The sequence below is a fragment of the Anticarsia gemmatalis genome, chromosome 16 (assembly GCF_050436995.1).
Source record: "Anticarsia gemmatalis isolate Benzon Research Colony breed Stoneville strain chromosome 16, ilAntGemm2 primary, whole genome shotgun sequence".
Taxonomy (NCBI): domain Eukaryota; kingdom Metazoa; phylum Arthropoda; class Insecta; order Lepidoptera; family Erebidae; genus Anticarsia; species Anticarsia gemmatalis.
In genome coordinates this window covers 9,265,306-9,292,416 of record NC_134760.1, presented here as the reverse complement: position 1 = coordinate 9,292,416, position 27,111 = coordinate 9,265,306, and the positions used below count along the sequence as shown (strand labels likewise).

The 27,111-nt window shown below is 37.7% G+C and overlaps 1 protein-coding gene across 16 annotated transcripts in view; it reads right to left on the bottom strand.

Annotated features, from left to right (window-relative positions):
- Positions 1-3,135: 3,135 nt before the first annotated feature.
- The window catches only part of unc-104 (kinesin family member unc-104), a 129,034-nt gene continuing 105,058 nt past the window's right edge, over positions 3,136-27,111 (bottom strand). For 6 of the 16 annotated variants that reach the window (XM_076124713.1, XM_076124716.1, XM_076124712.1 and 3 more), the window contains 33 exons: positions 26,741-26,901; positions 26,219-26,403; positions 25,793-25,904; positions 25,286-25,429; positions 24,003-24,166; positions 23,399-23,538; positions 22,800-22,844; positions 21,449-21,583; positions 20,642-20,842; positions 19,933-20,090; positions 19,371-19,524; positions 18,813-19,003; positions 18,109-18,223; positions 17,619-17,752; positions 17,067-17,278; positions 15,420-15,614; positions 13,750-13,887; positions 13,086-13,216; positions 12,153-12,368; positions 11,607-11,787; positions 11,114-11,204; positions 10,922-11,020; positions 10,350-10,562; positions 9,690-9,831; positions 8,953-9,176; positions 8,316-8,603; positions 7,798-7,926; positions 7,362-7,485; positions 6,866-6,995; positions 6,276-6,489; positions 5,792-5,928; positions 5,215-5,316; positions 3,136-4,477 (listed from right to left, as the gene is read on the bottom strand). In XM_076124713.1, the coding sequence (XP_075980828.1) occupies positions 4,306-4,477; positions 5,215-5,316; positions 5,792-5,928; positions 6,276-6,489; positions 6,866-6,995; positions 7,362-7,485; positions 7,798-7,926; positions 8,316-8,603; positions 8,953-9,176; positions 9,690-9,831; positions 10,350-10,562; positions 10,922-11,020; positions 11,114-11,204; positions 11,607-11,787; positions 12,153-12,368; positions 13,086-13,216; positions 13,750-13,887; positions 15,420-15,614; positions 17,067-17,278; positions 17,619-17,752; positions 18,109-18,223; positions 18,813-19,003; positions 19,371-19,524; positions 19,933-20,090; positions 20,642-20,842; positions 21,449-21,583; positions 22,800-22,844; positions 23,399-23,538; positions 24,003-24,166; positions 25,286-25,429; positions 25,793-25,904; positions 26,219-26,403; positions 26,741-26,901 (5,177 nt within the window). In that variant the 3' untranslated portion in view covers positions 3,136-4,305. The remainder of the gene's footprint in view (positions 4,478-5,214; positions 5,317-5,791; positions 5,929-6,275; positions 6,490-6,865; positions 6,996-7,361; positions 7,486-7,797; positions 7,927-8,315; positions 8,604-8,952; positions 9,177-9,689; positions 9,832-10,349; positions 10,563-10,921; positions 11,021-11,113; positions 11,205-11,606; positions 11,788-12,152; positions 12,369-13,085; positions 13,217-13,749; positions 13,888-15,419; positions 15,615-17,066; positions 17,279-17,618; positions 17,753-18,108; positions 18,224-18,812; positions 19,004-19,370; positions 19,525-19,932; positions 20,091-20,641; positions 20,843-21,448; positions 21,584-22,799; positions 22,845-23,398; positions 23,539-24,002; positions 24,167-25,285; positions 25,430-25,792; positions 25,905-26,218; positions 26,404-26,740; positions 26,902-27,111) is intronic. The other 10 variants (XM_076124724.1, XM_076124726.1, XM_076124721.1 and 7 more) reach the window with 10 other exon arrangements.

The window sequence follows — 27,111 nt, the reverse complement described above, 5'->3', positions numbered from 1 at the left end:
GTTACACAAAACAATAATATGTTAAATAAAATCACGAACTACACGAAGTAGCGTAAAATGATTCATAATGCATAGTCTACATTTAACTACAAATATATTAATGTATTTACAATCAATACTAAAATGTGAGAGGATTACGTATGCCGACATACGATACTGACTACCGCCACCTCGGCCTTTTGAGCCTCAAAATATATTTTATACTACCGTTCGGGTCATACGTATATACAAGGTAAATTACATTAGGTAATTATGTATCCAACGTTAGAAGAAAATTTATATAGATTCAGTAATTTGTCTTTTCACAAATACAGTTATATTTTCATTAAATTCTTAGTTATACATCATGTTACAAAATGGAGCCTATCACACATCGCCGATTATATTTGTGCGCAATACATATTATTGTTTTGATTATTGCACAGAGTTGTACAAAGACAAAGTACAGTTCGGCACTCTCTACATAGTTTATACAGTCGATGGACCACGATACGTTCGGATAACATAAATGCTGATATTCTTAATGATGGTTAAGTATCGTTGACTATGCGTTATATATGGAGCTACGCATATCGTGGTCCAAAGACGCCATTTAACATACACAAAAGAACATTATATGCGTTCCTATAAGATATTGAAACAGCTCGCGACTAGATTCATAGTAGGAATTTATGACGAATACGAACAATTACAATGTAATAAATATTATCGTTACCCCGTCGTGTTCAATCAGTGCACCGGTTTGGTCCCGTCTCATTCGACCCTTTCCTTCTAAACATTACAACGTAACAACCAATCATGCCCGCGACCACAATATATTTTTTATAAAAAATAAAACCTCTTTTTGAGAGTATGATATTACTTTGTAATATACTTAAGAATTAAGCTACACCAATATAGTATATAGAGTAAGATCCCAGAGCTGCCAGACCTACGTCATTTTAGCAAAGCTGAAACTTTGAGGATTGTTAGTATAAAGGATCTGTTAAGAGGTATGCACATCCACTACCTTGAAAGCGGGGCCGTTTCTGAGGTAGCGCGGAGTGAAGGTGCGTAAAAAACGACCCAACCCACGTTATAGTAGCAAAGTTGGTTTTCAGATATGTTATTAATGATATTATGTAGAATTAAAATTGACTATTGCCAGACCGTTTCCCGGGGCCATTACTTCTGCCAGACGCCTTAAATGTTATAAAAAAATGAGGTCAACTACGTCATAGTAGCAAGCCTAAATTTTATATATGTTATTAAAGGTACAATTTTAAGACCCCCTGTATGCGGACAGACCATTCCGCGGGGCCCTTCGTCCCCTAGACGCCATTAAACTTTCCCTATGAGTGCGAGAGTAAGAGCATTATTCATACACATAAATGAAAAACAATTGAATTAAAAAATAAAAATTGAAAAATTATTGAATACTAACTGACCCGCGCATCTTTGCTTGCGTCACTTAAGAGAGATAGGTCAAAATGTTACATAAACGGGTTATGTAACATTTTTCACTGGTACTCTGCTCCTATTGGTCGTAGCGTGATGATATATAGCTTATAGCTTTTCTCAATAAATAGGCTATCCAACAGTAAAATATTTTTTTATTCGCACCAGTAGTTCCTGAGATTAGCGCGTTCACACAAACAAACAAACTTCTCAGCTTTATAAAATTAGTATAGATTAAAAGTACTTGGAATGTTTAGGAAGATAAGTAACATTATTTTGGGAATTATTTTAAAAATAGATATGGTTTACACTATTCACAAAAATTATGAAAAAAAAATTGTAGTCATTCATCATCATCATCATTATCTGAGCTCTTACTTCCCTCATCAAATTGAATATTTAAATCATCTCCACCATCGTCTTCATTGTTACTTGAATTCTCTGTTAAAAAAAATGTAGGTAATGATGTTGAAAACAGTTACAAGTAGGTATATTGAAATAATTTATAGTTAAAATAAAATACCTAATTCGTTTTCAAGTGATTCGCTTACGAAACTTGGCAATTGGTCACCACCAAACCACTTAAAATGATAATGGTTATCCTTTAGAACCCACCCTTTATTTGCTGGGCTTAAAATGCTAGGACGCTTTATATGAGCATTACTCCAGACACCCGCAATATAATTTGATCGTCGAAATTGTTGAAGCAATTCAGATTTACAAGGAGGTAAATTACTTGCGTCGAATTTTTTAACATTTTGCCGGTGGAATTTCTCATTCACATCGCCGACTGTATACGTGTTAATGAAAAGTTGTAGCCGTGCAGCATCTACATCAATTCAGCTCAGACCATTTAAAATTTTAAAGAAATCGCCAGAATATCAAGAAGCTTTTGTTCAATTCGGAGAAGTTGAATTATCTATTGATAAAGCGAAGGAACAAAATATATTTGATGTAATTCAAAAATTTATCTGCGAGTTATATAATGTTCCCGGATTAAAACTACTTGGAATGTTTAGGTATCTTCCTAAACATTCCAAGTACTTTTAATCTATACTAATTTTATAAAGCTGAGAAGTTTGTTTGTTTGTGTGAACGCGCTAATCTCAGGAACTACTGGTGCGAATAAAAAAATATTTTACTGTTGGATAGCCTATTTATTGAGAAAAGCTATAAGCTATATATCATCACGCTACGACCAATAGGAGCAGAGCACCAGTGAAAAATGTTACATAACCCGTTTATGTAACATTTTGACCTATCTCTCTTAAGTGACGCAAGCAAAGATGCGCGGGTCAGTTAGTATTCAATAATTTTTCAATTTTTATTTTTTAATTCAATTGTTTTTCATTTATGTGTATGAATAATGCTCTTACTCTCGCACTCATAGGGAAAGTTTAATGGCGTCTAGGGGACGAAGGGCCCCGCGGAATGGTCTGTCCGCATACAGGGGGTCTTAAAATTGTACCTTTAATAACATATATAAAATTTAGGCTTGCTACTATGACGTAGTTGACCTCATTTTTTTATAACATTTAAGGCGTCTGGCAGAAGTAATGGCCCCGGGAAACGGTCTGGCAATAGTCAATTTTAATTCTACATAATATCATTAATAACATATCTGAAAACCAACTTTGCTACTATAACGTGGGTTGGGTCGTTTTTTACGCACCTTCACTCCGCGCTACCTCAGAAACGGCCCCGCTTTCAAGGTAGTGGATGTGCATACCTCTTAACAGACCCTTTATACTAACAATCCTCAAAGTTTCAGCTTTGCTAAAATGACGTAGGTCTGGCAGCTCTGGGATCTTGGTCCAATATGTAAAAAGAGATTTTAAATTTTTACTCAAAAATATTTCGAGGTCTTTGTTTGGCACCGACTGGTCATTGAATTCGTGTAGCAAATATAAATAAAATATACATATATATCTATTTACGTATATATCGTATATCGCATTAAATGCAGCTGCTTTACAATAATACTGCTAATTAAACATGGATATGCTAAAATAATTGATTCATTTGCGTTAAATCTCGTATTATATTGTGGTCCCAAGTTGTAAAACTTATAACAAACAAAATATACATAGATTACATTATCTATTTCGTATTGAAAATTACAATTAGCAATACATTTTTATAGTCACTTTTTCCTGTAAATTAGTGAATTTGATCAGTCGTGTTTCACATTGGCAATTTTAAATACGAAATGGATGAATGTTTTACATTAGAACGATGGACCACAGTAAATAAAAGCTCCATTGAGCGTTCAGTAAGTCTATGCCCCACCAAACCAGTCACAGATACTCTCAACAAACCAGCACTTGACTATTGGAATCAACATTATACAATCAACCACACAAGTTTGTTTGCACCATCTTTCACTTCTATACATTTTAGTTGCCACATTGCGTGCACGTACGTACACGTTACACAGACTAAAAGTGAATACTTTTTTACTAAACTAACATGACGCTAGTGTAGTCAGTCTGAATTTTTCTATCCGATAGAATACCACTCTCGTTCTGACTCTGGTTATATCACAATAGCTGCCGTTCGTTACTTCGTTTAGTCACTAGAGGTCAGAACTGTCGATCTAACTATCTTACCATCTCATTCATAAACGTAGCAGGAGTTTAACTTGCAAATGTTTTGTCCCCTTCTATCATAGTTTTGAAGATACCTAGATGGAGAGAGACAAAAGTTTTGACAGGCAAAAAGCTGCTATACAAGTTGGTGAATTTGGTTATTAGATGCGAATAGATATCGTATTTTAATCGTTTATGAATAAAACTGTAAAATATCCTTCTTTTAACAACTTTTCGTCTTGTATAATAGTGATTCCAGTGGTGTATAATTTGAGCCGTTTCAATACCTCAAGGCGCGTTTATGATGCGCTAGCGCGTTGTCGGAGACGCACTTAAAAAACGAGGATAGACTCCATTGTGAGGCTGTCTCATGGCGCCGCGCCCCCCGCGCCCCCCGCCCCGCCCGGCCCCCCCGCGCCGCGACGTGCCGAGCGCGACCTGGGAACCCACACCTTCAAGCGTGTATATTGACGGAGCCAAACCAGACAATTGCACACTTAGTCACTACTTGTCATGGTCAGAATTATAAGAGGGAAATACGATCACCAGTGGGGATTATTATGGGGCTTTTGGTGATCGAGTAAGGCCCGATGTTTTCATAGTCGGATAACTTTCTTAGAGAAATCATTTTGAAAAATAAATGAAGAAGGTTTTTGAAAATATATTTTTCCAGAGAATTAAAAGACGATGTAAAAATCGGTCCTTAATAATTAAAGATATTAATTTGATATCAATTTTGGTGTTAGGAAATAAGAGTCAGTTAGAAAACGTTGTACTGCATATTGGCGGTACTTCGTTTACTAACTGAACGTTAACTCAGTATAGTAAAATTTAATTAAAATTAGCAAACACTACAAGCCTTAATAAGCCATTTTAGTAGTAAGCTTCTATAATAATCCAAAATATTTTTTTTTTACTGAATTTCGATATTTTGTTCTATAACACCACACAGTAGGTAAATTAAAAGCAGAACGACTGCTTTTTTCAAACTTAGCAATTTAAGCTTCGATGTATTTTCATTCTGGCAGAGTGACTACTTTCTTAAAAAACTTAGCTATTTAAACTTTAATGTATTTTAATCTTGGCAACATTTGGCACTTTTTTTTTTAATATTTTTGTGCTTCTAGCTATCTTTCACATGTTGATATGCGTGTATAATAGATAGCTATAGTACTGTGCGAGATCTCACCTGATCTGTCCGGCGAGTAGCGGGTTGATGGCGTACAGCCAGTCGTGCACCTCCTTGTCACCAAGTGTCTGGAGCAAGTAGCCGCGCTCCTTGCTCACCACGCTGTAACGAACAAACGAATGTATAACGTATTGTTTTGTAAGGAAATGGCTTACAGCGGACGGGAAAATGAAAGTAAGTTGCATTGGTATTCTACTTTGAAGTGAATGCAAATGCAACCCAGTTTGTAAAGACCTTAAGTGGCTTGATAATTTGCTAGGTTATGTTTTGAAAGGTTTTAATCAGTTAATTAAACGATGGCAACCTTCTAAAAGCTATATTCAAACATTAATAGTTGATCGATTATTGCTTATTTTTTACTTTCTCTATCCTATGATAAAATGTTGATATCCATAATAACTTAGACTTGTCAAAAAATAAGAATCAAATTCATGGCCATGAATTTGATTCTTATTTTTTAACTAAATTCAAAATCTGTACTGTTACTTTCTGGAGCAAATAAGTGTCATACTAAAATACTTTTTACTATAAATAATTTCTATAATAGAAGTAGGTCTTGTATGTAGTGGATGCTTACCTGAAGGTATTGGGCATGCGGACCATCTGCTCCTGGTCCTCGGAGTACTCCACATGTGCATTGGCCAGGTTGATGAGTGCGCGCTCGATGGGGTCGCGCTCGTCGCGGTAGATGAACACGTACGGCCGTCTCACCACCTGCGTACACACACGTATACGTTAATATTTATAATTTCCACATGATTGTTACAGTAATATCCAGTAGGCTTGGGCATCTTCTTTATAGTCATTTTTACTAAACTTATTTTTTAATTTGAATGGTTAGTATTTCTGTTTATTGCATTTAAATGAAGTCAGTTGAAGCTTTAGATTTGCTTACAATTGAAGATTGAGTCTTTAATAAATATAAGTTTTTAGGGGGTACCTCCTTACCGATATATTTTTTACAAAATACAAATCTACACACAAAAGAACTGTAAAACTTGACCGTTTATCAAAACAATATTATCACATGTGTAACTATCAGAAAGCTACACAACACGTACCAGCCAGCGTTTCTTCCATCCATGCGTGCCGTGCTGCAGCACGTTGAGGTGTCCGCGGCGCGCCACGGCGGCCGACACGCGCACCTCCTCGCAGTCGGGCACGTAGAGCGCGGCGCCCGCGTGGCCCAGCGCCGCCGCCGCCAGCGCCGCGCCGTGCGTGCCCGCCCACCCCGACATTGACTTCTCCAGCAGACCGCGCTCCGGGGAGCACAGTCTAGAAACAAGTATTATTTAGACGATTGGTTGACAAATTTTAACTACGAAAAAATAGCAACTTTTCTTTCCTAGTTGAAATTTGAGCTCAAAAAGTGAAAATTATAAAAAAAAAGGTAATTATAGTAAGGGAGCTAGAGCCTCCAGAAGGAGATTTTTACTATTAACTGAAAGGTGGACAAAGACTACGATAGCCAATAATAATACTGCTCAAGAAAGGTGGGTTTTAATCGTGGGAATTTTATTGACAGTTTGAACTGATTATAAAAAATTCATAATCATTATCAATTTACAAAATGTATTATCAACTCATACCACAAAATATACAACTACTTTTAAACCGTTTTAATACTAAATGTATGGTATGTAATACTTACTCGAAGCTGCTAGCGCTGTGTATGGATGACAACAGACTCGGTGTGGAGATGTCTGCCGACACTCCCTCGTCCACCGGCGTGGCGGGAGACGCCGCCGCCTCCACCTCCTTGCCAGACGAGCCTATCCTTCCTGCCAACGTAAAACAATTTTATAAGTAAACCCGGCAATTACAGAACACTTCCTTATAAACTTTGTTTTATTGTAATGTTAAACTCTTTAGGAAATCTTTTGAGCACGAGTTCCAGAAAAGAATGAGAGATCTTCCTTTTCTTCTTCTTTTATTTCAAAATAGAGACACGATACAAAGAAAAAAGCAGGGATTTTTATCCTTCTCCTTTTGGTATGGTAAAACAAACAAAAGGCAGCGAGACGGGGAACGGGGTATTGTTAATTCAGATAGAAAATAATGTATAAATTATTGTTATTTTACAAAGAAATATTAAGAAAAATTTTAATTAGAAAGTGTGTATACTTGTATATTGGTATGTGACGTACCCTGTATAAGTTTGATGTACTTGGTGGCGAGGTCGCGCTCCCGCGGCGACATGTCCCACGGCTCGTACACGGACTCGTCGCGCCCGCACTCCGCCGCCGCCTTGGCCGCCATGTTGCACACCTCCTGTATAACACAACACACTCGCTTAAAATAAAATATAAAAAAAGATGTTTTTTAAGTATTCTTTCATTTAGGAATATTTTAGCGGCATTTCGCTTAAGCTGTTTAATGGTATTTACTTTTATCCAAACCACAGAGTGTTCTTAATTTTTAAGCATATAATACAATAAGACGAAAACGTTTTACAGAGATTACACACGCAAATAATGTTTCTGATTGATTCAATTAACAGTTTACATAAAGCTATCAAAAACGCGTTTTCAAAAGCGTAGTAGTAGTAGTTGTGATTTAATTCAAGTAATATATGTTACAAACCTTCTCTGTCTTAGTAAAGTCGTTGGGTGCGACAGTGTTCTCGTGTCCGTGGCGCAGTCTCTCGCGCAGCGCCAGCAGGTGGCGCGTGCGACCCACTTGCTCCAGACGTGTCATCTTCTCCAGCTCCCACTGTACACGAATATGTTGATTAATTACTTTAGATATTGTGAGAGGACATTGTGAAATGTGGTGAAAGTTGTTGATTTTGATTGTATCTGTGCGTCAGAGGAAACTTAAGTACAGTTTTATAATAGTTAAACATCGAAAAGGTGATGAGTTGTAAAATATTACATAGCTTAAAAACAAAAATTAAAATCCTTTGGAAATCAATTTTCAACTCGGGCGACTTTTAAGTGATTTGACGCTAAAGAAATATAATACGTAGTCAAGTATATACATATTTTTTCGTGGGTAAATGCGCTACCCTGCGTATACTCTGCGCCTTGGGTGGAGCGCAGGGTCAAGTGGGACTCTTCAGCCAGAAGGGCGGGCATACCCACTAAAGGTCCAGTACATACCTGGTGGTCAAAGATGAGCGAGTCCCCGCGCGGGCGCCAGCCGTGCAGGTTCTCCTCGCCGCGCACGTACGTGGCGCTGGTGTCCAGCACGCGGCGCTGGCGGCGCTGCACGCCCGGCTCCAGCGCGCGGTGCAGGCTGAGCTCGTACACGCCCGAGATGTGGTCCGCCCGCGCCGCGCGCGAGCCGAACAGCGCGCGCCGCAGCGAGCGGCCCGTGCGCGCCTCGCGCCCCACCACCACCAGCGACAGGTCCTTCGTGATGATGGCCGGCCGGCTGCAGTTCTCCACCTTACATTATAAATACAACGAAATTAGTAAGAACAGAAATAAATTATACATGGTACCTGCGAAACATTTCAAATTGTCTCATTATTAAGGTCCGTCAACTAGTAGTGAGCCATGGCATTCCAAAATAAACTAGCAAACAGACCACCGTTAGCTACATAAGCCTGCATGTCACTGATATTCTTCATTCTGAATGTTGTATACCTCCTCAATTACGAACCTTGCATACTGGGCTCACTACAAGTTTTTGCACTTAAGTAATAAGACAATTTTTAACACTTTTGAACTCATTAATTAAAGGATACTTTAAATTTAAATTCAATAGTTATAACAGTTCGTGTAATAATCTCACCTCAAGATAAGCGCTGAGCGTGATATACACGACTTCGCCGTTAGCGCTGACCCTGTTGAGCAGCGGCGAGCCGTGCAGGCTGCTGTCCCACGCGGCCTCGAACCTGAACACGGCGCGGTCGTCCAACGTCGGCCGCTCGCCGGGGAACAGCCCGAGCGACAGAGCACCGTCCTCGTCGCCGTCTGTCGTGTCTTCGTTGGCTTCCGGTGAGTTGCGGATACGACCTGGATGAGGAGTTTTGCTATTAAGTTATCGTTAAACTAACATGTAAATAATTACTTTTCTTTAAGATATTTAAAAGAAAAAAAAATGTACTAAAAAATAAAACGTGAAAAAAGAAACTGAGGATTTTTTTAAATTATTTATATATTTTTAATTTTCATCGAAATATTTATATGTCCCGTGAAATATACCTAACTCAAACTTGTGTAATTATTTTTTACTTAACCGCTCTGGGTTTGAGTTTTAAAACGGACCCTAAAAAGACTTTACTATTTTGTCAGAAATACAGTGCCTATTTTAAATCAAACACTTTGTCTGTCGGAATCAAATACGTTTCCTATTTGATTCAAAGACTATTTATTTTAATTAGGAAATCTTATCAGGCAGTTTTAGTAATTTTCTAATCAAAATAAACTCAAAAATGGTAACAGAATTTTCACATGATTTAAACATACAACACAAACGGTTTTTGAAAGTAATAACATGAGAATATTTCATAATGTAGGTAGTCTTACCAACAACAAGTTCGCGGACATCGGTCCACTGCAGGTCCTGCGAGGGCTCGTGCAGGATGGTGATGCGGATGCGGCGCTGGATGCCCTGGTGCAGCAGGTACAGGCCGCGGCACGGCAGCTCGTCGCTGTGCTCCACCACCTGCTTGACACACGCACAACGCACGCACGCGGTGAATACATCATGTATATTAGAGGTTACTTAAACTTTTAATTATATTGTATGGTTTTTTGCCACCGGTTTGCCATAGATTGCAATTAGTTGTGTAATTTATAGCGTAGCTTGGTAAAAGACTCATTTTAGATCATGGGTGTACATTTTAGAATCAATAAGAGCCAGTTTCATTCAAACTAGCTGTTCGGAGTTTTGAATAGTACCCAACTGTACACGTATACTCATAATACAGGTATACTAGTTTCTATGCCCATATTCTTACAGCTCAAAGAATAGAGCTGCTGGATCGATATTTTAACACGCTCTCCTTCCGGACTGTTATGAACAGTGTAAGATGGGAACCTATGACACCAACTTTTCATTTCTTGGTAAATATTCAGTAACAACCTAAAAATCGAACTCTAAACCCTATCTCACTTTCTACCCTAAATCGATACAATTAGGACAATATTACCGAGTTATACAAATAAAAATGTTGTAATACTAACAGCCGGCACATAGTCCCCGCTGGGCGCGAGCTCGCAGATCTCGAACCAGACGAGCAGGTCGTGCTTGGAGTGCAGGTGCGAGCTGCAGCACGGAGCAGCCACGGCCGCCGCGCCCCACTTGGGGCTGCGCACCGGCGCCGAGATCGGGATGGAGGGGGGCAGCATGCGGCGGGGGGGCGTGCGACCCGCTACTGGCCCGTCTTGTTTGGCATCCTGTGAAAATAAATTATTATTTCAAATGTTGTTCTTGTACAGACAGTTAGAAGGGAAATAAGAGATTTTTTAACTACGATTGTTTTCTCATCTAAATATAACGATGGATAAGTGAGACATTTCCGGAAAATTAGAAGTGAAAACTACAAACACGGAAATATTTTTGTTTTAGGATAATTAACAATATATTGTAATTTAGTTTAGGTTAAAGAGCAGTAACTAGGACAATGATTTCCAACAAAAATATTATTAGTATTGAATTGTAATTAGCAGAATTACCCTAAGTAATTTACGATACACACACAGTTGTTTATCATAACTTTTTATTACCGTAGCATACTTATTTAAGGTAAAGTTACCTTGTGCAGAGGATGTTGTTGGTAATGTCCGAACACTTCGAACACGATCGGCTGTGTCTTGATATATTCCACGAACGATTTCGTCACGGGCACAGTTATCTGTCAACAGAACATCACATTAGTTACCTCTCCATACATTATACTAATATGTATTAGTACCTATTGTGTGGTTTATTTGTTATGTTTTCTCACGTTTTGCACGTGGTAGAATCCGAGTGGTGTGTTCTTGCCGGTGTTCTTGACTGGCTCTGTTGAGAATGCGTCCTCATTGCGGTGTAAGAAACTAGAACAAAGAATATGAATCGTGTTGATACTTTGTAAAACTACTAGATAGTGAACACTAGCTAAGCGTCGTTAATAGTCCGTTCCACGAGATATTGAGCAGAATTTTAAGTACAGTCTTTGAACAATCAATTTCTATAGTGTTTTTCAATTACATTTACCTTTTACTATGGTAGAAAATTGATTGTTTACCATAGTTCACCTACTATTTCAGCAAAGATGCTTCATAGCCTTTAGTATGATACCTACTTTTTTTTAAAGAAATTATTCGCCGTCGTCATATTGTCTTTGCTCACTGCAAAACTTAACTTATAAACCGAGGACCTTGGCAACCATGTATCTGGCAACTCATAATTTTCTTTCCATCAAAATTCAACCTTAGTACACTAGTAATAGGACTCACTTGAACTGGCAGAAGACATCAGCATAGTCAGTAGACACGCTGTGCGCCTGCAGCACGGTCACGCGGAAGGTGAACTCCTTGCCGAGGGTGAGGTGGTCGGGCAGGTCCTCCTCCTTCAGCTCGGACGCCAGGGAGCTGTCGCCGCGCCCACTGTCTGCATCACATTCACCCATTGCCAGTTCTGCGGTGAATTATGTGCCGCTTTTTATTTTATTGTGCTAATCTTTTCAGATATTTTTTAAATGTGATTTTGAAGTTACTGGTAGTTTTAATGTATGGTTACGATTCAAAATGATGGGTGAACTATTATATGAATTGTTATCAAGTAAAAACATATTCAATAGTGTTGCTGGTACAATAAAATAAGAGGATTTTTTACATCTAACTATTTATACGGAAAATTTATTTTGTATGTATCATCTAACTATTTTGTATGTAGATTTGACCTATTGACTAACAATAGGTCAAATCTACATACAAAATAGTTAACGTTAAATGGGTACAGGCAAGGAAATACAAAAAATATTTAATTATAAGGTAAGGTACCTTCAATTTTGATATTAGAATCGGGCACATCATTGATGCGCTCCTCCAAGTTGATAGCGTTGTTCTTATCAATGTTGTTGGCGTTGTTGTTCATGTTGTTGATGTTGTTGATGTTGTTGACGCTAGTGATGGCCTTGACGCGGCGCGCGGGGGCGATGTCGTCGTCGAACGATATCTTGGCTGACTGCTTCACACCCGCTGCGAATTCTGCATTGTCTACAAATACATTATGGGATATGCTACATTTCTATTGCTACAGAAACATTTAAAGAAACATTCATAAGATTATATTAGAAAGGTACATGCATATGTAGTTTAAAGGGAGTTTAGCAATGATAACAGTAGCTCGATTCTCTACCACTATCTACTACCGATTGGTTATCGAGAAAATTTACTCGAAATTCTGATCAGCGCCTCTAGCGGGCTCCGTAGGAACTATTTTAGCAGTATGTTTTAAATGTCAGACTCTCGAAACTCGACAGTACCAACTGTAGAGAATTGCACTACAGTAAGCTTTAGAATATTTTATTACAACGATAGTTTAGATCCAACAATATTAAAAAACTAATACGGTGTGACGCTTTTACCACCAAAATTTAAGACGTTTTAGAAATTTGACAACCCGAGCGTTCAAATATCTACTATTTTAATATTTAGTATTTGGAATTAAATAAATAGCAAATAATATAATATAGGTTTTGATAATAAATATTAGTTTTTGAATGGAAAACGATTCATGAGGAAAAAACATGTCATAATCCCCATGTGCGACAATTAGTATAAAAAGAACCCTACATTCTTTATTATTACACATTCTTTATTTCGCTCAAAGAACGAACTAGCGTCTTTTAACATAAATAGATAATTTTAAACATGTAGATATTTGTGCTCATAGATGAAATAAAACAATGACTACACTATGAAAGGTCTTACTTTTCTCAGCATCGATGACAGCCTGCACGGCTACACGTAGGTAGCCTTTCACGTCTCCCTTCTCGTTCACGATGGCCACTTTGTGAATGAGAGGAACGGGGTATAACAGGTTCGAAAGGTATACGAAGCTCCTGTTGACAAACAACACGTTTATTAGTATCGGTTTTCCAGACTTCAAGAAAAATGATAATTATGTTACTTGTACTCTAAAATAACGATATATAATTTTAAGATACTACACAAAAATCGACTCGATTATTATCATTACCACAATATTTTAATATATCCTACTCTTATATTTAAAATAATATCTGTTCTTATAGACCACTACTGAATTTGTTACTTTTTTATCAAAGAACTTCTGGAGGCCGTTCCAAATAGTCAATATATCTACGAACGATCAAGAAGTTTGTAGAAATATGAAAAATCGGCAAAAATGGCCATGACATTATAGCAGAGCTGGACCCTGAACACTTAATCTAGCCTAAAAATAATAAACACTTTTCCTCTTATTCAAAAAAATATATGAAGTTATGAAAGGCTTATAAAGAGTTTTGTTTCTTTCACTCCATAGCGAAATGAAAAAGAGAAAACATATTGTAGTAGTTTTTTAACTAAACTAGGTTTATAGTGTGTTTATGAATAAGAGGGTTTGTATACAAACCGTCCAACTAGACGGAACCACGGGAATCTGTCATAGAAGGGGTCTCCGCCAGTGACGGACTCGATATTATGATCGGGCGAGGTCGGCGACAGCTCAGCCTCGTTGTGGTACATCTCACGCATCAGCTCCAAACGTTGTCTGTTGACCAAATATTAGTTTAAACCTTATGGTGTTAGTGATAGAGTGTAATTTCGTTTGGGGGGATTTCGGTGCTTGTGATCGTTTGGATTTAAAGCTTGTGGTTTAACAATGCTAAGGAATACAGTGGAAGGTATTTTTAAAAGTATCCTATGTTCTCTAACTTCCGTGACTTCATAAGATTTTTTCCTTTATTAGTGCTGAGATAGAAGTCAAAAATTAGATATTGTGGTTACAAATTGACATTAGGCATTATTAAAAATAGGCATAGAATATTTTTATACATATAAGAATATGTGGTTTAAATTCATGGGACGAGAAAATTGGATACCGTCTATGGAATGGTTCATAAAGTTAGACATGCAATACATTTTACAATACAAGGTTATACAAAGGCATTAGCGCTGTACAAGCTGAAATCATAAGAACTCACAATAATTAGGAGAACATTACTAAACAATTTGATATATACATAAAACTACAATATGTCTTACAGTTAGAAACACAGAAACTTTGAAAGGTATAGGCTACACAGCGTGGCTTACGAGGATTCTTTGCAGTGAGTTTACAAATTATACATGATTTTTATTTAAATGTTTCATACATTAGGTTCATACACGTACATATACTTACATAATAACACAATGTGACAATATGCTTTTCGGTGAAGTTAACTCAAGATTACAACAAGTATACGCAAAAACAATTACTTACAATTCAAAAATATTAAACTCTAGCATACATACAACTAATAAATGGTTTATTAGTTGTATGTATGCTAGAGTGTTCTGTATTCGTTTATGCGTTTACTTATACTATAAATACATGGAATACTATAAAAGGTATTTTGATTTTAACTAAAACTGTCAAAGCGTGGATTAACCCGAAGCTGTAAAAACAACGACGAAAGCATAAACCCTGCAATACAAATTGCTCTTTTTCATTACAAATTGAACCTTATTACTCAGTTTATATAGTACAAATTGCAAGCTAACAGTGCGTCAGGCTAGTTGCAGCTCGATACAGGGTTGGTGGGCAGCTATTTATAGGTGGAGGAGCAATCGTGCCAGCCCTAGCGGTAGCGCCCTAAGCACGTGACGGACTCCCCAGATGTCGAATGTCCGCTGTTTGACAGGTATTTGACTGTGGTACTAATTGTTTTGTACCTGAACTTTGTAAGCTGACTTTAATTTGTTTAACTTAGTAAGTTTAGAGAGAACTACTTTAAAAAAAATGTAAATATTACATTCTATTTTATATAAAATGCCTGCATTCAAACATGTAATTTTTATCATCGTTTAAACGTATACTAGTGACCCCAAGTAATTCTAGTTAAATCCTGTTTTAGAGTGTCAGCATTATTATCTGAGGTCCGTTTACTAAAACTGGTTGAGAAAAGCTGAAATATTTCAATGTAGAACGTCTTCTCATTTTTTTAAAGAAAAATATGTGATGCATGATATAAATCTTTAATTTGTATACAAAGTTCCTCACAGTCAAATATCCGTATCATAAGCGGCGTGTAGACAAACCTGGAGGGCAGCAGGTTGGCTAGCGAGAGCCGGGTCTGTTGCGCGCACGCGGAGATACAGTGCAGTATGTCTGCGGGGGGCGCGGGGGCGGCGGCGGCGGGCGGCGGGGCCAACTGCAGCGGCGCCGGCTCGTCCTCCTCGCCGCACGCGCCCTCGTTCATGTTGTAAATCTGGCGCATCAGCTCCAGCCGATGGCTATAACACACACCGCTCTGTACCCCGCTACCCCATTACGTCACGCGGATCTACCTAGCTCTGAGAGGATATGCCTCTACCACCACGATTTAAACAGTTGAAGCGGCATGGCCGAAATCAGTCGGAGAGCATCATCATCATAAACAGTAAACTGTCCGCGAGTAACTATGGGACTTATTTATTTCTGCAGACTTTAATGTTGCACTGTGAAAATTGGTTGGTATTTTTTTTTCGGAATTCCTATTCAATGTGTACACGTATACGTTTTTGGTGTACGTAACAGTTAAGTGGAGTGTATTCGTCAAACAAAAAAATGTGTTTGTATGAAGACCGCATACATATGTTGCCCTTATGTCGATTTTATAACACTGAGGCATGCCCTCCCATTTCAATCGAGCAAATGATCGGAACTTACTTCATCACCACTAATGTTGCCATGACAAAAATGATTTAAATAATGTATCCACACATTTGTCTAAGCTCATCTATGAAAAATGCTTTCTTCTCATTTGCTGTAAAATTCGTAATGAGGGAATCTATCCTTAAATATATAATAATATAAATAGCACGTTAATAATGTAAAAAATAAAAATAAAAAAGCGGCAAATAAAACAAGCGCTATTAGAAATGGATATACATCGCAACTATACAGATAGACCTAAAAGGAAAAATGTACTCACCTTTTTATATAATAATAACGTATATACAAGACTATTGTACAAATATATATCCCTATTATTATATATTTCTCGTCTATATATCATATAATAGTATACTCGACACGGCACCAGCAAAATGAGGGTAGTCTCTCAAAGATTAAAAACAAAAAGACGGTACAAAAGAGAACGAAACAAAATGCAACAAAATTAATATAATGAGTGACGTCATACTGTAATATCAGTACGTTCTTGATTACAAATGTAACGGTAAATAAATATAAATAAATAAAATATTTAATTCACTGGTAGTGTAAGTAGAAGAAATATAAAGTTTGCGAAATTATAAACTTGTACACGTTATATCAAAATAATATGTCAATGTTTAAATAAAAATATTTCGGTACGAAATATTCGTAAACCTCCTAAATCAACATGATTTGTTAGAAATTATATTCAATGGTATCAATGACATAGTAATTACATAATTCTGTCATTACTTAACCACGCTCATCAAATACCACTTAGACAAAAAAACACCATCAAAAAACGATCATTATTTACCCAATATCTCTCTCTTTCCACCCGTGTTATTGATATATTATTATGTATATACGCACTCTTTCATAAGAAATGCTTTCAAACACACCCTGAGCATTTTTCCCAAACCCTATATTGCTACCCAGAGCATTCCTTACCCCAAAGAATCCGTACTTCACAAACCAAAACCCACGTTTCAAATCGTAACCAAATTTCCAATCACAATTTTCTGAATCTAAATTCCCTTAGCACTTACCGTAACTTCTCAAGCGTCCAATAATGGGTAGCTCCGTTCTTAGTGTCAGTGACCTCCACGGCGACGACGGTAGGAGCACTGGGCCTGTACTCATCATCTGCATCATCACGAGGCGCCAACTCGGCCGGGAGGGGCGAGTACGGCGTGTCGGTCAAAAGAGTAAATTGAAACTGGACTTTCTTGCGAAGTTCCACTGAAATCGCGTTGGCTTCCTGTTGAAAAGAGAAGAATATTGTAAGATAAGTGCTTCATTTTCTCTTTTCTATGTAATTATTGGGCGTGTCAGTCAAGCTACCGTTAAAGTTGAGGAAGTTGTCCCGAAGTCTGAAAAATTATATTTCTGTTTTAAAGACTGTTTGGAATAGCGATTGTTCTAGTCACAACTGCATACATAAATTCCTTCTTTATCCTTTGTATTTTTTCTTTGCCTCATTGATCTTAGTTCACAAAGCCTATTATTATGTTTGTGTAACTAAATGTTTTATCAACCAATCCTATAAGATCTTATAATATAGACGTAAAATCAAGAAATAATTGTAGTCAGGGACATACCTTGAGGAATATAGCGTTGCCCCACAGGTCGTCTCGGAGCGAGGTGAACTGGTGGTACTTCCACTTGCGGAAGGCCCACGCGGCCAGGCCGACCTCGCGGGCTGACCAGCATTCTGTCTCGAACAGTGGATTCACTGTGGAGAAATATGTTACTTTAGCATCATCGTAAGAAGTTGGGATACTAATTGGTTATGGATTCATAGAATATACTGTCTTCAATGTTTCATGGCGGCAATGGAAATCTCTTTGATTTCACTTGGTAACGCTTTAAATTGTAAGTCAATTTCCAAAAAATTATTGCACCCTGGTGGTCAAAATCACTGGTATGATTCTTACATGTAAAAAAACGTCAGGGTGATCCAAAAACTAAACTAAAGAAGTGTTCTTTCCAATAAATATGTGTGTGCGTATATTCTATAAAACACAATTTTACTCTTTCTGCCGTAAGATAAAGTTATAATTTATCAGTTGTTAGTATTGATAGTCTTACCAAAGATATCCTCATCATTATGGAAGTCCTCGGGCGTGTAGGAGCTGTACATGGACATGGTGACGCTCTGCTCCTCCACCTGCCGCTGCAGCGCGTCGATACGAGCCTCGTAGTTCTATACCAATGTAGGAAGATCGTTAGATATGCCTTAAGATATTAAATGTACTTGATACGATTGCTTTTTCGTTTTATCTTGTAGAAGTTTTGGGAGTGAAGTAAGTAGTATAGAAAATAAAGTCTTTTTTTTCGCCTTTACGTTTCTCTGTATGACAAAATCACATAAATAACTTTAAGGTAAATATAAATAAATAAATAAATATTATTGGACAACTCACACACGGTCATTTGATTCCAAACTAAGCAGAGCTTGTACTATGGTAACCAAATAACTGATAAACATACTTATATACTTCTAAATATATACTTATATAGATAAATTGACAACCAGGCTCAGAACAAATACTCGTGCTCATCACACAAAGATTTGTCCCGGGTAGGATTCGAACCCACCACACGCGGCGCTACGGTTGTTGCGGCGAGGTGACCGCTTAAACCACTGCGCCAAACGTGCAGTTAAGGTCACTTGATTATTGCAATCTTTGCTTCCTTACATCGTATATCGTATAATACGACCAGCAATTATGAGCCCACTTACTGCTACACAAAAAATAGTCGAAAATAAAATACAAATGACAGCCCCATACCTTGCGTTGTTCTTCAAACTGCTGGTCAGCATGTTCCTTCTCCCTGCGGAACTGCTCCTCCAGGGCGAGGAGTCGCTTCTGCATCTCGGCCTTGAGGTCAATGCCCTGCTTCTCCAGCAGCTCGCACTGGGCGAAGTCCCAGTCCACGTTCTCACCACCAGCGCCGGCGTCGCCATCGCTATCGCTGCTTGCTGTACCGACAAAAGCAGGAACTGAGCAGATCGTTTGGAGTAATTTGAACCTTAACTTATTTATTTTAAAATTGCAATTTGGCATAAAGCTATAATGACAGTTGCGGCGTGTTGTAATTTTTGTGCTGTGATTTAACAGCGGTAAGTATAAGTAAATTTTCTTTCATTCAGACTGTTGGCTGTTAACTGTTTCTAAAGTAATCCATCACTGAACTTATTTTGGTGAGGTTGACTATTAATAAAATAGGCCTTTTTACCTGTCTATCCAGTCACAATAATAAACTAGTCAAAGAAAAAACCCCGTCACAATTCACGCCATAAACATTGTCAACCCAACCTATTCTACACCGCAGCTAACGTTGCTTACCATCAGCTTCAGCGTCTCCAGCGGTCTCAGTGCCTGGTGTCTCCTTGTTATGGACAGGCTCCTCGCGCGGCTGGCCGGGGTGAGTGAAGCGGAACACGTGGTTCTTGCCCAGGATCACGCGGGAACCGCTCTTCAGGATTATCGGCTCTTGCACCTGGGAGAAGGGACAGTTTTAGCATCAGTTTGTGCGAACTATGGTTTAAGGTTTCAATGCTGAAAAAAACTGCTTTTAAAATCTTTGTAAAAGGTCTATTTCCCATTTAAATTTTTGATGTTTAGAGTTTCGTACCCAAAGAGTTAAAACGAGACCGTATTACGGAACACATCGAGTGCGTGTCCGTCTCGCACTTGACCGGTTTTTTTCAAACATATTGATGGTCAAAACAGATGTCAATCTTGGCAAGGTGGATTATTATTCTTCTTATTCGAGAAATGTCACTGAACATAATATTCTTGCTTTAAAATACTCGAGTAAATAAGTCTGACCACACCCTTTTCCTACTCCTAAATAACTGAACAATATTGGTAGAAAATTTAAACATTTTGATCAAGCATATCTTACCTCTCGTCCATTGACGTAAATAAGCGCCTTATGATGTGGAATGAGGAGTATGACTCCGTCAGTGTTCTCGAAGATGCAGTGCTCGCTCAGAATGTGCGAGCCCGAGAGCTGGATGTCTTGCGGCACGTTCGCTTCTGATGTACCCACGCGAGTTACACCTGTAATACAATGACATTTTAGAAATAAGTACACAATTTAACAAAGTCTGCTGAATTTATTTTTTTGGTCGTAGTAAAGCAAGGGCCATGTAGTTAGTATAGATAGGTTTTTAACACAAAATGTGTTTGAAAATCAGAAAATATTATTACGGTAGCTGATTCCTTTCTTAGATCAACGATACTGATTGCTTTCTTAGATCAACGATACTGATTCCTTTCTTAGATCAACGATAAGTTCTTAAAATTGACCCATAAGTCTAATTCATTTCAGTTGACAGAAGTAACTTATTATGTTTATATTTTTGTACCAAGCATGTAATAGGTTATTCATTTGAATCAATGACGGTTACAGTACAGTTTTGGTCCTGGGGAATGAAGTGGGCTTCACTCGGGTACCGTGTAAAAGTGTAACAACTTAGGCGGTTCCAATACTCTGGATTGCTATCGTGGCGATGGCAGGCTATTTGATATGGTCCAACATAAACTTTTGGCCTTAATTAAGCATAGTTTATAAAGGTTTATCAAAAAAGTGTTATCGAGTGTTTACTCACCATCCTTGATATAATAAATGAGACACTCGGACAGATTGGGGTCCTCGTTCAGGTTGACGAGATGCGGGGTCTTCTTGGGCGAGTAGATGCCGACGGTGATGCCCTCCTTGACGGCCAGGCCCATCTCCGCGAACACAGCCTCGCGCTGCACGCGGATCTGCTCTGTACGCTTCAGCTTCTCCTCCCATGTCTCGTTTAGTTCTAGAGAAAAGTTATTGATAAAGAAATTGAACTTTGTTTGTTTGTCGTATTATGGTCAGTGGTCAACCTAAGTGTCAAAGTTGTTTAAGCCGCCGAGAGACCTTTGACATGGCTTAACGACTGTTATTCTAGTAGACAACAGCCAGCACCGTCGTTTTACGTCCAAGGGACGGAGACGCCCTGTTCAAATACCACTTTGCGGTCATCCATCTATGGAAAGACTGCGCCAAGGGTTGCTTAACCCACAGGTCGTTTACCGATCAGTGAGCGCAACTGGCTATGAGCGCCTCAATTAAAATCGTGAAATAGAACTGATGAAGGACCTGCTTCGACTTGATCACATTGGGATACTTGAAGTCATCTGGGTGTTTAGTTTTAACAGCAAAGTCTATCTAATTTAGTAATGATAAGTGGAAATTTGCTAATGTAATGTAATGTAATAAATGCGGACTTAATAATAACGAAATAATTTAATCTGATGATACTGATGAAAAAAAATACACATATTCTATAACATCTTCGTCTTCAAAATAGTCCAATGGTCCTCTAAGATCCTGTTGAAATCTATTCTAAGATCTGTACTTGTACGTTTAATGATTTACTTACCAGCAATAAGTTTCTCAGAAGCCTGCAACTGGTCGACGGCCTCTTCGGCAATAGTCGTGGCTGCTCGGGACAGCTTCGGCGACAGCACTTCTGCCTCGCTCTTCTTGCGCTGCGGCGAAGCATTCTCTTCACCTGCTACGTCACAATACACTATAAGACTTATGAATGAACATAAAGACCGAAGATGGAAACGATTAATATATTTTTTTCATCATCTTTTTCATTTTCAACCTTTTATTGATTATTTTTTAATTATATTCAATTGTAAATTCGTTTTAAGGATTATTTTTTATTATTTAGTTAGTAAATTTGTATATAAATGTATAAAAAAGTGTATCAAAATATTAAAATTTGCACTAAAACATTCAGTGCAAATACACTTTCGTGTGTGCACGGAAGACATTAGGGACCATCCACATTGTACATTTTATGAACAAGTGGACATTGTTATATAATTAAATATATATTTTATTGTGATTATAGTTACTCTACGCACAAAATAAATATATTTATTACATCAAAAGTAGTCTATATCGATACACAAAGATTGTAAAACATGCAAGGCCTCTGAAGCTAGAAGCTTATATTTGTAGCAACGCATCGTCATAACAACCGCTTGCGACCAACGTTCCATATTTAATTTTGACATTTCCATCGCCAATTATTTTCAATATGGCCGCCAACGGACATTTTTATCCGTTTAGAACAATCGAATTTGAAATTATTTTAGGTTTATCTTGTTTTTTCTTTTCCTTTATTACCTACTTAGTTAAAATAACATAGTTTAATAAAAAAATAATACTTGTATTTGTCATTTCAAGTTCGATTGAACTTATGCAGAACCGAGCATTTCAGAATAACGTTATAAAACATTGAATATAAGATCAAAATGCTCAGTAATAAAATACATAACAGCACACCAAGAACAAGTATTTGCTACATAAATACACTATCTTCTAACCATCGTATCATAATAATAGTGTACCAGAACCAACACCAATATATAGTGATAGAAAGCGCAATTATATATCTATATATTTATATTATAATATTATATATATTTATGGCATGACCCACACCATATTTCATATAATATTTGTATCAGTGAAGTGATATACTAATATTTATGTATGCCTATAACGCCACAAGCTCTGGACAAGGGTGCAAAATAAATTGCTTTTTTTTTTCGATACATATGTGTCAGGCTGCCAGAGATAATTTTGAAATTGGAACCAATTTAATTCTTTATATATTTCGTGTCTGGCAACCCAGATCCAAGATGGAGGCCAAGCGTACAAGGTGGGGTGTACAGATGCAATGCAAAGCCTCGTTTATCGTTATATTTACTTACTGGTAGGCTGTTCTTTCTTTTCATAAACGACTCTACCATCTGGTCCTAGTTCGTTCGTTGTTATTTGAAACAGAATCAAGTTTTAGTATCAAGAATACTAATGTTAACTGATTACGTATTTCAATAGTAATCGTTTGTGGCGTTGCGTGGTTAGTTCACTATGAAACAATCACACAATACGTCTATCCGATCACATGACGACTAGACAGCCTAACTTAATGATAACGCCTAGATAAGCTTTCATCTTAATCGGTGGATGAATTTACATATAACATTAACGAGTTACTCTTAAACATTTTTGCAACGCCGTAAATATTGCAAAATATAAATAGGTATTAACTTTACTAATGAAAATTTCACTACATATTGTCTCGGAAAACCTTATGGCAACATAATTTTGACAGTCCTACTATTTACTTCGTAAACAAGTGTTTTGAAATTCTTTACACTTTTTTGAACATCATAACGTTCGAGCTATTACATTTTGAATCGAGATATTTTGGTATTTTATATACACCTTATACATCCTTTGTAAATTAATCCACCGATTTCAAACAAAGTTATTGCTAGGCCATAGCTCGTGTCTCTATGGGACCTACCTTCTTCAACCTCGATGCCCTCAGCCTTGAGCAGCTCTCGCAGTTTGAGTATCTCTTCCTTGAGTTCGCGGATGAGTTTGGCGTTGGCATCCTCGTTGACGACTGCCTTGCAGACGATCTGTTTGGCGCGGTCGGCGTACCTGTTCGATGGAGGGAGAAAATATAGTGAAATGTTAAAGTAGAGGGAAAATGTATTTTGTTTATGTTTGGTTGGGTAGAAGCTGTTTCTTATAATAGCAGGACAGAGTAGCTAATTGCTGATTTCAGTATTTGTGTTATCAAACAATGCACAATATGAAAAGACGCCATTTTATGAACTACATAAATACAGTCGGTCCTGTCTACTGACTGTAGTAAGAATTTAATACTTATTATTTTTTCTTCGCTGTCATTTCTTTCTTAATAGTCATGGCTAATTTACTCTGGTATATGAGACAGCCTTATGTTTTATGACTATTTTATGACCCTTGTGATTCTTAGAGTATGGCGCAGACAGTATAATAGTTCTATATTCTCTTCACAACATTCATACATAAATAAAATCACGCCGGTTACGATTACCACGCACCTAAAGTTTCTCCTCACAACTACTGGGTATATTTACCTGAGTGTACTCAGCGTCTCATCAAAGTTAATATCAGCGGGCGAGATGGCCGCTATCATGGCGGTCTTGGAGTTGCCTCCGAGGTTCTCCCTCAGCAGCCACGTCAGCACCGAGTCACGGTACGGAATGAAGTCAGCCTTCTTCGACTTCTTACTCTTCGAAGCCTGTAGGGGAACACCGTTGTAGAACATTTTGTGGGTAAGGTAGGAAAGTAAAGCTCGCGAACAAAAATATTGAGTGGATTTTTGTTGAAGCTAGTTCTGTGTTTTTGCTTATAGCTAGTTGTTAATAGTTTGTCCAATAAAGAATTGATTAATCATGGCAAAATTATTGATGAAAAAGAAAATATAATTAATTTTTGTTTTCATTCATTTCATAGTATCGAGCACTATCGAGTTAATGTCAAATTTTGACATTTTAGCGATATGAGACTATGATTTGACGCTAGTATTGCACAAGTTTGAACATAGTATAATCAATAATTATCGTAATAATTAATATATATTATCAATTCTTTAAAGGACTAACTATAAAACCCATGACTTATCTCGACATAAGCTTTGACAAAGCTCAAACAAGTGAGTGAAGGCACATTACATCAACGCAACGGTTGACTCGGTGCAATATTGTAAAAGCACGCATACATTAGACACACACTTACCGACTACGATATCCGAATGTGACAGGCGCACAAACAAAACGTGGTGAATGTTAGTACATAGCTTATGTCTACGGCACATTAGTAGCAGAACTACTTTAGTTACTTATAGCACACAATAATGTCATTCTATTTGAAGATATACCAGTAGACATTTTTAACAAAATTATGGAGAAGGGTCCAGGAACTTTTACTTTTGAAAAATATTTAAAATAATTTATAATGTTTGTAAGTAACAGAAAAATAAACCAATCCCTCCCCATCTTTCTTCTTACTCTTCAAAAGTTATTATTCTTCATATCGCGCCTTTCCAGTCCAAAACATAAAATCTTTTAACAATCTGATATTTATTTTAGCTCTGTAAGTATTAATTCTAAAACAACAACCAAGCAATCACTATAAACTACAATTTAACATTGTACATTCAACTTTCACACGTCTTTTCTCTTAAGCACTCTCAATCTAAATCTTGTACCTACACAACTAGCTTTCAGCCCTCTTAGCACGGCAACACCAGACTGACATTTACTACAAACAAGAACGTCAAATAGGGTTGCCATCATGAAAAAAACACAATATTTTTTTTGGTAGCCGTGCTAAGAAGGCTTTATAGTATTGTACTTACAATTTCAGCGAGGGCTGAGATGACTTTGCCGAGTGTCGTGAGCGACTTGTTGATGTTAGCACCTTCCTTCAGCCGCGTGCCCTTAGCACCGGTGGAGTCAGCTCGCTCCGAGCCCGCCAAGTCCACTAGAGATATCTTTGATACCTATGACAAGACAATAAGGAATCAAGTAAGTTACGAAGTTAATAGGCAAAAGAAATAATGTCGAGAATCTAAAAATGAGAAAAGTTGTGTCTTCTCGATATTGTGTTCCCTCGATAACAGCTAATTCTTGGATCTATGATAGTTGTACAATATCACGTCAACACTTAATATTTTCTCTGTGAGGACAGTGTGCCTTAAGCTGTATACAATTAACTTAAGCTTAGGAATTTTAGAAGCAATTAGAGCCTTGTATTTCATCCACGACCTCGAGCATATTTCAGTTATAATTGCCTCATTGAAAATAAGAGTTGACTTTACTCCTAACAGTTTTGTACTCATTGTTAGTAGATAAAAGTGTGTTACCTTCTCAGACATAAGATTGGTAGTCTGGTCATGTCTCTGCTGTGTGAAGAATATGGTGAAGACAGCGTGAGAACGTGACGATGTTTCGTTCATGTTTGTAGCTGCCACAGTCCTGGTGGAGAAAGTATACCATTAAAACACGCAAATAATAAAACATTATTAATGTAAAGAATCATACAAAGGACTCTTCGTGTCAAACAAAATCGTCACCAGTATTAGTGTGGTGGAAAACATAGTGAGGAAATTTTGCATATCTAAGAATGATTGAAAGTACGCATAAGTCTAAATAGATATTGTGGTTAGCATGGTAAACTCTAGGCTGCACACAATGACTATTTCCTTCAATTTAGGGACAGAAATGGGCACAATTTTGTTTTTTTCTACTCCATAATGTATCGTAAGACTAAATGTTGCAGTTTCTCTCACCTGGCTTTGTTACCCTCATCGATGAGGTCGTAAATATCCTGGTATGACGTCACGGCTAGTTTGCTGAGGTCCTCGACGTACGGGCCCAGAGCTGGGTGCTCACGTACGCGGAGGTTGCCTTTGTTCTTAGGGTTCAGCAGATCACGCACCCTCTCGCAGTAAATCTCCATGTATGATACTTCCACCTGCACATAACATACTTATGTAACTGTATATTATAACAATATTAATGAAAGACTGCCTCTATAGTTCTCGGAAACGCTCACAAAATCTCGGGATTAATGTTAGACAAAGTACTTACTGTTATTTTTGCAACTCTACTGGAATATTCCCAGTGCCCGGAATTGGCAAATTTAACGCCCCCTTATATTCCAAACGAACATTAGAAGTGACTATACATCTTTGAATATGAGGACCGATTGCAGAACTATTACGTAATTAAAAATGTATGCCGAAATTGCAGGTAATTTGAAGCACCATCATTAATAAATGTCATTTTAACACGTTATTTTCAATACTTACTGAATATTTCAAGTCGTCCGAGGTGGTAGACTTGATGCGCCTGAACAGATCCTTGCAGATCTGTGGGATGATGCCCTCCTGGCCGTCCTCGCCGCGGCCCATCATTGTGTACGACTTGCCCGCGCCCGTCTGACCGTACGCGAATATGCATATGTTGTAGCCTGTACCAAAACAAAACACTTATTAGAATGGTCACATGCTAGAAGGCCTTTGTCTCACGATACAGCAAGCCCTGATAACCCCTAAGGGGGAGAGTAAGTGGTGACTTGCTACGATGCCTACAAATTTCCTTTTCTTCAATGATATCCAAACATCTCGACATGATCTTGACATATTTTTTTCAAGACATGACCTTGTATGTTCTCATTATG